Source organism: Lolium rigidum, chromosome 2 (genome assembly GCF_022539505.1).
Source record: "Lolium rigidum isolate FL_2022 chromosome 2, APGP_CSIRO_Lrig_0.1, whole genome shotgun sequence".
Classification (NCBI taxonomy): domain Eukaryota; kingdom Viridiplantae; phylum Streptophyta; class Magnoliopsida; order Poales; family Poaceae; genus Lolium; species Lolium rigidum.
In genome coordinates, this window is record NC_061509.1 from 160480414 (window position 1) to 160491099 (window position 10686).

The window sequence follows — 10686 nt, forward strand, 5'->3', positions numbered from 1 at the left end:
TTGGTACTTGGTACTACCTCCATTTCACGATATATTCTAGAACAGGGTGATAGCTTGCATCAAGAAAAAGCTTCGATGAAGCCCACGTCGAGAAAAAACACATGTTCCGACTTTCATTGTCTTGATGAGCGTTGAATTTTGTGGAAACGAAGGAATGCGTGATCACTTTCCTCGAAGTGACAAAACGGCGATGACACGCATCCGCCAAGCCTCCATCTTTGGCCCACCATGCTCAAAGCACCCCGAATCGCCCCGTCCAAGCAGCCCCTTCGAGAAGGGAAGCATTGTCGACACGGTGCTGCTACCCAGGCATGAGGTCCTAGGGTTTTTCTCAACACATAGAGTACAATGGGCAGGGACGGAGACAAGGGGGGCGAGGGGGGGGGGGGGCGCGGCCCCTGTGCTCATGATTTTCCTTTGAACACAAGTCATGGTAGCTCCTTATTTGTGTGAGTTTAGCTGATTCTGCCCCTCATACTAAGATTGCACCCCTTATACTTCATTCTTGGCTCCGTCCCCGACAATGGGCGGGGACCCTCCGAGAAGAATACAAGACGTTGGTTGGTACAACCCTCGTTCCACAATATAAGTTGTTTTCGCAAACTAGACGCAAGCTTCCTCAAAGATTTTTCTTAGCACATGTTCCGCTTCCATCGTCTTGACGGCCGTTGAAATTCGTTGAATAGAAGGAACACGTGATCACTTTAGTTGCTCTCACCATTTCAGTGTAATTTGTGTTAAATCTAGCACAACCATGAATCTCTAGGGAACATTGGGGCTGCCGACCGTGATATGATAGCATTGAAAACCAGGTGTTGCTCGTACATCATATACTTTTCTTCTTACTTTTGTATTAAGAAAATATAACACTCTCAACGATATATGTATATGCACGGAAATTAACCACAACAAATCTTTACAGATAGTACTTCCTTCTATTCATATTACTTGCTACTAAAATGATTGTATCTACAATTAAAAAGTGTCTAGATACATCTACATTAGTGTCATGTAATATGAATAGGAGGGAGTAGGAAAACATGAGGCTAACAAAACCAACCATCACAATAGAGATAATAGATTCCCATGCTCTTACATATTCACTTTATCCTTCATTTTTTTCAACAAACTCACCCCTACATCACCACTTTGATCACCAAAACCGGTGTTACACTCATATGAACGCTTTGGTAAGTGAGTTCTTTCTTTTAGAAAACACATTACAAACACCGACGTTCACACACATGTGTATACATTCACCCTCAAAAACACACACATCAACTTTCAACTCTTATGAGATAAAAATGTGTCAAACATGGGGTTAAACACGGGCGGGCAAGCGAGAAAGTTTTTGCTAGATAACATGTATACAGACCGTATCATTCGACCAAAACATATGTCATTGTATAACCATTTTGACCATATATATGACATTCATAACTTACTGCTTGGATTCACACTAGGCTCTTATTAATTCGTCTTGAAAACTTGAACAAAATCCTAATAAATCTCGCACAAAAAACTGAAGCAAAAGACACGCTCATTTCCCCCTACACGACCGGCTGAACTCGCTCCACCTCCGCTGCCACCGGGCTCCACCACCACCGCAGAACCCAAAATATCCCCAGCCGGGGCGCTCGCCCGCCACGCGCACCCCACGCGCCCCCGGCCCTCCCAGCCCATCCCGACCGTCCACGTGTCGCCAATCCGCGGACACCACGCGCCTATATCTATCCCCATCTCCGCCCCCGCCCACTCCCACCGCACAATTTCCCAATTCCACCCCGCTCCCACAAACTCCGGAAAACGCAAGCACGCGCCGCCGTCCGTCCGACTTCGAGATGCTGCCTAGGGTTGCGCCCTCCCCGTCCCCCGCCGCCGCCGCCGCGGCGGTCGGCCAGCTCTCCGTGGCCGGTTCTCTGTGGGTGCCGCCGCAGGGGACCCTGTCGTCCGCGGCGGGGTCGGCGGCGCTGTCCTGCAGGGCGGCCGCCAAGGGGAAGGAGGTGCTCAGCGGTGTCATGTTCCAGCCCTTCGAGGAGCTCAAGGGCGAGCTCTCCCTCGTGCCCCAGGGCAAGGACCAGTCCCTCGCCAGGCACAAGTTCGTCGACGAGTGCGAGGCCGCCCTCAACGAGCAGATCAAGTGAGTGCTGCTCCGCTCTAAGTTAATTCCCCCCTTCCTCTCCGTTCCGCGATTCTGCCGACTTTCGCCCGTGTTCTCTATATGTGGATCGATGTGTGCAGGATAAAATTGAATTAAATTGCCATTAAAACTCTGCTTGCTTATGGTTCGAGAAAATACAATACTCTGTTCTGTCCATTTTTAATTCAAAATGGTTGCAAAATTTGACGCCAGATCTTAAATTGTGATTACAGCGTGGAGTACAACGCATCGTACGCTTATCACTCGCTCTTTGCCTACTTCGATCGTGACAACGTTGCTCTCAAGGGATTTGCCAAGTAAGTCATCACTCACTCATCTTCAGTTTATTTGTCAAATCCATCAGTACAGCGTTGTGATGCCGGTTTGTCTCTCCAGGTTCTTCAAGGAATCGAGCGACGAGGAGAGAGGCCACGCGGAGAAGCTCATGGAGTACCAGGTATCAATTTCGGTACCCCTAATACTCTAATTGCTACGTTTGGTAGGTCCGTTGTCTTTGGCCTGTAAAGTGTACTCATGCTCTGCATGTTTTTTGTGTCCATCAGAACAAGCGTGGTGGGAGGGTGAGACTCCAGTCCATCGTCACACCATTGACGGAGTTTGACCACCCTGAGAAAGGCGATGCTCTGTATGGTGAGTTGCTCGGTTTTTCGCTGGATGTGTTTACTCTGTTATATGAGTCATGATGGGTGCATGTGCTGTGCTTATTGCGTGATTACGAGTGTTTGGTTGTTCATGTGAAAATTGGGTTGTTTGGAGTGGGTTGCATGTTGGCTTGATTACCAAAAGTAACAAAAGCTCACTAGTGCTGGAAAAGTTCACTTTACAATGATCTGGTTGTAGGAGTTTTGGCTTTCCGCAGAGAGTCTATTAAAGATAAATATAAGTAGTTTGATGCAAAACCTGATTTGTTATTTCACATGAACTTCTGGAACACTCAGATCTGTCAAAGAATGTTTATCTGTACTACATCATCTGACTGTATTACATAGGAGCTATGTATGTCCTTTTGGTCATGTATAAGACGTGTTTCTGTCAAAAAATAAAGATACGTGTTGTTTGAAAGCTTTTATTTAAAAGGCATGAATAGGCAGAAGAACTGAAACTTGTGGTAACAGAAAATTGCAAAGCTCTAAACCTCTGATAATTTCCCCAACTTCTTTTCTATATAACGATACAATGGCATCCTTAGATTGCATTCAGAAAAGATAATTTCCTGAATTCCTCTTTGTTATTTGGACCTTGCAACACATTGGCTACTACAATCTGCCAGTGTACATATACCATATATCCTTTGTTTTAAGTTTAACATGAACCTCTATTGTGGTTTCAGCAATGGAGTTGGCTCTAGCTCTTGAAAAGCTGGTGAATGAGAAGCTGCACAACCTGCACAGTGTAAGTTGCTCTTACATTTCTACTTACATAAAAATTTATTGGAGAAGACGTAGAACTTTTCCAAATAAATTACTGATTGATTCAGTATTTACCAATAGACGCAAACTCCAAGAATCTAAAAATCTTCTGTCCTAATTAACAGGTGGCAACAAGGTGCAACGATCCTCAACTGACCGACTTCGTGGAGAGTGAGTTCCTTCAGGAACAGGTAAAACCTTCAAACCAGTAGTTAATCACTATCGAATGATATGTGCAGCGCACCATGTGTGTATATGTTTTTGTTGTGTCTGACTAAGTAGAAACACCCCAATTCATGTGAAAGGTTGATGCTATCAAGAAGATCTCTGAGTACGTCTCACAGCTGAGAAGAGTCGGCAAAGGCCACGGTCAGTGTTTTGCTGGATACTGCTGCATTGTTCTGTTGTCTGTGCTTGTCTTGGCTGCTTACATTGTTTGTGTGCAATGCAGGAGTATGGCACTTTGACCAAATGCTGCTCGAGGAGGCTGCTTGAAGGCCATGGTGACGAGCAGTCAAGGGAAGATGTAGGTGTCGAGTAGTGGATCAGCAGACCAACTACTGGGTGTGGTTTTGAGGGATTTTTGCAGTGTGTTTGTAGGATCCGTATGCATGCTCTGTGTCTGGCATTTTGAAATAAAACGAAGGGGGACATGTTCTGGTCTTGATGCCAATCGTCTGTGCTACTCTTGTCAAAGTTCACTTCTGTTGCATTGGTGTTTTACATTGGATTCTGTCAACTTTTTATTTCTATACTGCGGTTAGCCGGTTACTCACCCTGAGCAAGACACATACTTGTATTGAATGACTAACCAGAGTAAATTAGATAGAAATGAAATAGTACACAGGCATTCCTAGAAGCTGTGAAAAGACAAACTCACATAAATTAGACTACATAGGAGTTATGTGCGGAATTTTTTTTCCTGAGCACAACCGAAGGCGTCGTCCCCGGAACCGGCTCCTCTAACGTTGGAGAGCAAAGTCAGAGAAAAGAACGTTGTAAAGTCAAGGAATTATAGCCTAATCACCATATTACATGCTCTAATCAATTACTGTAGATAATTACTGTAGACGTAAAAAGTTTGACTAAATTTTATTACATCGTAATTTTGTCTGTATGTAGTTACTCTGAATCCATAACATAAATTTGCATTATGTAGAATAAATTAAATCATTTTGCCCTTAATCATGCAATTTGGAAGAAATGGTGGCAAGTCAAGCATATCATAGACTTTTTTAGGCATAACAGAAATACTTGCACCAAGATCACATAAAGCATTACAATCAAAATCTTTGACTCTCATTTTAATGATGGGCTCTGATGCGCGTGGTTGACGTATTGTCTTTTCGTTCGACACGCGTCCGTTGGGAACCCCAAGAGGAAGGTGTGATGCGCACAGCGGCAAGTTTCCCTCAGTAAGAAACCAAGGTTTAATCGGACCAGTAGGAGTCAAGAAGCACGTTGAAGGTTGATGGCGGCGAGATGTAGTGCGGCGCAACACCGGGGATTCGGCGCCAACGTGGAACCTGCACAACACAACCAAAGTACTTTGCCCCAACGAAACGGTGAGGTTGTCAATCTCACCGGCTTGCTGTAACAAAGGATTAACCGTATTGTGTGGAAGATGATTGTTTGCAGAGAAAACGAGTAAAACAAGTATTGTAGTAGATTGTATTTCGGTAAAGAGAATTGGACCGGGGTCCACGAGTTCACTAGAGGTGTCTCTCCCATAAGACGAACAGCATGTTGGGTGAACAAATTACGGTTGGGCAATTGACAAATAAAGAGAGCATGACAATGCACATACATATCATGATGAGTATAGTGAGATTTAATTGGGCATTACGACAAAGTACATAGACCGCCATCCAACTGCATCTATGCCTAAAAAGTCCACCTTCGAGGTTATCATCCGAACCCCTCCGGTATTAAGTTGCAAGCAACAGACAATTGCATTAAGTATGGTGCGTAATGTAATCAACAACTACATCCTTAGACATAGCATCAATGTTTTATCCCTAGTGGCAACATCACAACACAACCTTAGAACTTTACATCATTGTCCCGGTGTCAATGCGGGCATGAACCCACTATCGAGCATAAGTACTCCCTCTTGGAGTTACAAGCATCTACTTGGCCGGAGCATCTACTAGTAACGGAGAGCATGCAAGATCATAAACAACACATAAGCATAACTTTGATAATCAACATAACAAGTATTCTCTATTCATCGGATCCCAACAAACGCAACATATAGAATTACGGATAGATGATCTTGATCATGTTAGGCAGCTCACAAGATCCGACAATGATAGCACAATGGGGAGAAGACAACCATCTAGCTACTGCTATGGACCCATAGTCCAGGGGTAGACTACTCACACATCACACCGGAGGCGACCATGGCGGCGTAGAGTCCTCCGGGGGATGATTCCCCTCTCCGGCAGGGTGCCGGAGGCGATCTCCTGGATCCCCCGAGATGGGATCGGCGGCGACGGCGTCTCAGTAAGGTTTTCCGTATCGTGGCTCTCCGTACTGGGGGTTTCGTCACGGAGGCTTTAAGTAGGCGGAAGGGCAAGTCAAGAGGCGGCACGGGGGGCCCACACCATAGGCCGGCGCGGCCAGGGGTGGGGCCGCGCCGCCCTAGGGTTTGGCCACCCCGTGGCCCCTCTTCGTCTCGTCTTCGGACTTCGGAAGCTTCGTGGAAAAATAGGCCCCTGGGCTTTGATTTCGTCCAATTCCGAGAATATTTCCTTACTAGGATTTCTGAAACCAAAAACAGCGAGAAAACGGCAAGCGGCACTTCGGCATCTTGTTAATAGGTTAGTTCCGGAAAATGCACGAATATGACATAAAGTGTGCATAAAACATGTAGATAACATCAATAATGTGGCATGGAACATAAGAAATTATCGATACGTCGGAGACGTATCAGCATCCCCAAGCTTAGTTACGCTCGTCCCGAGCGGGTAAAACGATAACACGAGATAATTTCCGGAGTGACATGCCATCATAACCTTGATCATATTATTTGTAAAGCATATGTAGTGAATGCAGCGATCAAAACAATATGTATGACATGAGTAAACAAGTGAATCATAAAGCAAAGACTTTTCATGAATAGCACTTCAAGACAAGCATCAATAAGTCTTGCATAAGAGTTAACTCATAAAGCAATAATTCAAAGTAAAGGTATTGAAGCAACACAAAAGAAGATTAAGTTTCAGCGGTTGCTTTCAACTTGTAACATGTATATCTCATGGATATTGTCAACATAGAGTAATATAATAAGTGCAATAAGCAAGTATGTAGGAATCAATGCACAGTTCACACAAGTGTTTGCTTCTTGAGGTGGAGAGAAATAGGTGAACTCGACTCAACATTGAAAGTAAAAGAATGGTCCTCATAGAGGAAAAGCATCGATTGCTATATTTGTGCTAGAGCTTTGATTTTGAAAACATGAAACAATTTTGTCAACGGTAGTAATAAAGCATATGCATCATGTAAATTATATCTTATAAGTTGCAAGCCTCATGCATAGTGTACCAATAGTGCCCGCACCTTGTCCTAATTAGCTTGGACTACACTGGATTATCACCGCAATACATATGCTTTAACCAAGTTTCACAAAGGGGTACCTCTATGCCGCTCTGTACAAAGGTCTAAGGAGAAAGCTCGCATTTGGATTTCTCGCTTTTGATTATTCTCAACTTAGACATCCATACCGGGACAACATAGACAACGAGATAATGGACTCCTCTTTTAATGCTTTAAGCATTTGACAACAATTAATTCTTTTCTCATTAGAGACTTGAGGATATTTGTCCAAAACTGAAACTTCCACCATGAATCATGGCTTTAGTTAGCGGCCCAATGTTCTTCTCTCACAATATGCATGCTCAAACCATTCAACTCGGTGTAGATCGCCCTTACTTCGGACAAGACGAACATGCATAGCAACTCACATGAAATTCAACAATGAGTTGATGGCGTTCCCAAGTAAACATGGTTATCGCACAACAAGCAACTTAATAAGAGATAAAGTGCATAATTACATATTCAATACCACAATAGTTTTTAAGCTATTTGTCCCATGAGCTATATATTGCAAAGGTGAATGATGGAATTTTAAAGGTAGCACTCAAGCAATTTACTTTGGAATGGCGGGAAAATACCATGTAGTATAGGTAGGTATGGTGGACACAAATGGCATAGTGGTTGGCTCAAGTATTTTGGATGCATGAGAAGTATTCCCTCTCGATACAAGGTTTAGGCTAGCAAGGCTTATTTGAAACAAACACAAGGATGAACCGGTGCAGCAAAACTCACATAAAAGACATATTGAAAACATTATAAGACTCTACACCGTCTTCCTTGTTGTTCAAACTCAATACTAGAAATTATCTAGACCTTAGAGAAACCAAATATGCAAACCAAATTTTAGCATGCTCTATGTATTTCTTCATTAATGGGTGCAAAGCATATGATGCAAGAGCTTAAACATGAGCACAACAATTGCCAAGTATCACATTACCCAAGACATTTATAGCAATTACTACATGTATCATTTTCCAATTCCAACCATATAACAATTTAACGAAGGAGAAACTTCGCCATGAATACTATGAGTAGAAATCAAGGACATACTTGTCCATATGCTACAGCGGAGCGTGTATCTCTCCCATAAAGTGAATTCTAGGATCCATTTTATTCAAACAAAACAAAAAAACAAAAACAAACCGACGCTCCAAGAAAAAGCACATAAGATGTGATGGAATAAAAATATAGTTTCAGGGGAGGAACCTGATAATGTTGTCGATGAAGAAAGGGATGCCTTGGGCATCCCCAAGCTTAGACGCTTGAGTCTTCTTGATATATGCAGGGGTGAACCACCGGGTGCATCCCCAAGCTTAGAGCTTTCACTCTCCTTGATCATGTTGCATCATACTCCTCTCTTGATCCTTGAAAACTTCCTCCACACCAAACTCGAAACAACTCATTAGAGGGTTAGTGCACAATATAAATTGACATATTCAGAGGTGACACAATCATTCTTAACACTTCTGGACATTGCATAATGCTACTGGACATTAGTGGATCAAAGAAATTCATCCAACATAGCGAAAGAGGCAATGCGAAATAAAAGGCAGAATCTGTTAAAACAGAACAGTTCGTATTGACGAATTTTAAAATGGCACCAGACTTGCTCAAATGAAAATGCTCAAATTGAATGAAAGTTGCGTACATATCTGAGGATCATGCTCGTAAATTGGCATAATTTTCTGAGCTACCTACAGGGAGATAGACCCAGATTCGTGACAGCAAAGAAATCTGGAACTGCGCAGTAATCCAAATCTAGTACTTACTTTTCTATCAACGGCTTAACTTGGCACAACAAAACTCAAAACTAAGATAAGGAGAGGTTGCTACAGTAGTAAACAACTTCCAAGACACAAAATAAAAACAAAGTACTGTAGGTAAAAACATGGGTTGTCTCCCATAAGCGCTTTTCTTTAACGCCTTTCAGCTAGGCGCAGAAAGTGTATATCAAGTATTATCGAAGGGTGGTGCGTCAACCTTACCTTGCGCTTTACCCTTACCTTTCTTATTGTTTTTCCTTCCCTTTGGTTTAGGGAATATATGATTTCCCCCTGGCATAGAGGTGAATTTCAGAGTGCCTTTTCCCACATCAATGATCTGCTCCCAATAGTTTCAACAGGGATCTCCCGAGTATGATTTTTCCTGTTTCAATAACAAGATAATCAATGGATATTGTTCTTCCAAGTATGGTTGTATGCACCCCTGCAGCTACTCCCTTAGGAATTATAATAGAGTTATCAATGAGAGTTATCTCTTCTCCTCCTTCTTCGACTCCCCAAAGTTTCAAAGATTTATAAATGCTTTCAGGCATAAGGCAAAATTCATACATAATATCACGAGTAGGCATGAAGAGTTCGATCACCGATAACAATTTTAACGAGCAGGATCCCATAATGAAAGTTCAGAGTTCACTAAAACTTGATCAAGACGGTTACGAATGTATCCATAATTTTCATTTAAGCGAGATGCACTTGTCTCAAGAGTATTTAATCTATTATGAATGCTTGATAAGGGCTGAATCAAAATTATTAGCTGAATCATGTGATGCAACCAACTTCTTTATGGCATTAAAAGCTTGATCCCCATTGCAATGGAGGAAATCTCCTCCCACTAAAGTATCCAAAGCATATCTATAGCGAACCATAAGACCAAAATAAAAATTACTAAGGAGCAAACTTAGAGTCATTTGAGGTTCGGTTTCACGATAAGAAGTAAAAATTCTAGACCAAGCATCCTTAAAACTCTCCTCATCCCCTTGTTTAAAAGTGAAGACTAATTCTTCAGGCGAAGAAGTAACAGGTTCAGAGCTAGACATGGTAACAAAAAGTAACTAAATATATTTTTTTGTATTTTTAATATTGAGTACAAGACAATAAAGCAAACTAGATAAAGTAAATGCAAGTAAACTAAATTTTTTTGTGTTTTTGATATAGCAAACAAGATAGCAAATAAAGTAAAGCTAGCAACTAATTTTTTTGTGTTTTGATATAATGCAGCAAACAAAGTAGTAAATAAAACTAAGCAAGACAAAAACAAAGTAAAGAGATTGAGAAGTGGAGACTCCCCTTGCAGCGTGTCTTGATCTCCCCGGCAACGGCGCCAGAAATTTGCTTGATGCGCGTGGTTGACGTATTGTCTTTTCGTTCGACACGCGTCCCAAGAGGAAGGTGTGATGCGCACAGCGGCAAGTTTCCCTCAGTAAGAAACCAAGGTTTAATCGGACCAGTAGGAGTCAAGAAGCACGTTGAAGGTTGATGGCGGCGAGATGTAGTGCGGCGCAACACCAGGGATTCCGGCGCCAACGTGGAACCTGCACAACACAACCAAAGTACTTTGCCCCAACGAAACAGTGAGGTTGTCAATCTCACCGGCTTGCTGTAACAAAGGATTAAACGTATTGTGTGGAAGATGATTGTTTGCAGAGAAAACAGTAAAACGAGTATTGCGAGTAGATTGTATTTCGGTAAAGAGAATTGGACCGGGGTCCACAGTTCACTAGAGGTGTCTCTCCCATAA

The 10686-nt window shown here is 42.6% G+C and overlaps 1 protein-coding gene across 1 annotated transcript; it reads left to right on the top strand.

Moving 5' to 3' along the window:
- The first annotated feature begins 1789 nt into the window (after positions 1–1789).
- Positions 1790–4243, top strand: LOC124687570 (ferritin-1, chloroplastic-like). The gene is made up of 8 exons (XM_047221347.1): positions 1790–2140; positions 2374–2457; positions 2537–2597; positions 2704–2791; positions 3492–3553; positions 3696–3761; positions 3876–3939; positions 4022–4243. The coding sequence occupies exons 1-8, from the start codon at positions 1842–1844 to the stop codon at positions 4063–4065; spliced, it is 768 nt and encodes a 255-aa protein (XP_047077303.1). The 5' UTR covers positions 1790–1841; the 3' UTR covers positions 4066–4243.
- The last annotated feature ends 6443 nt before the right edge of the window (positions 4244–10686 follow it).

Excerpts from the sequence above, each read along its gene's own strand:
- LOC124687570 (XM_047221347.1), top strand. The coding sequence starts at position 1,842 with ATGCTGCCTAGGGTTGCGCCCTCCCCGTCCCCCGCCGCCGCCGCCGCG. Across the intron at positions 2,598-2,703 it reads AGAAGCTCATGGAGTACCAG|AACAAGCGTGGTGGGAGGGT; the intron begins GTATCAATTTCG and ends TGTGTCCATCAG. Across the intron at positions 3,762-3,875 it reads GTGAGTTCCTTCAGGAACAG|GTTGATGCTATCAAGAAGAT; the intron begins GTAAAACCTTCA and ends TTCATGTGAAAG.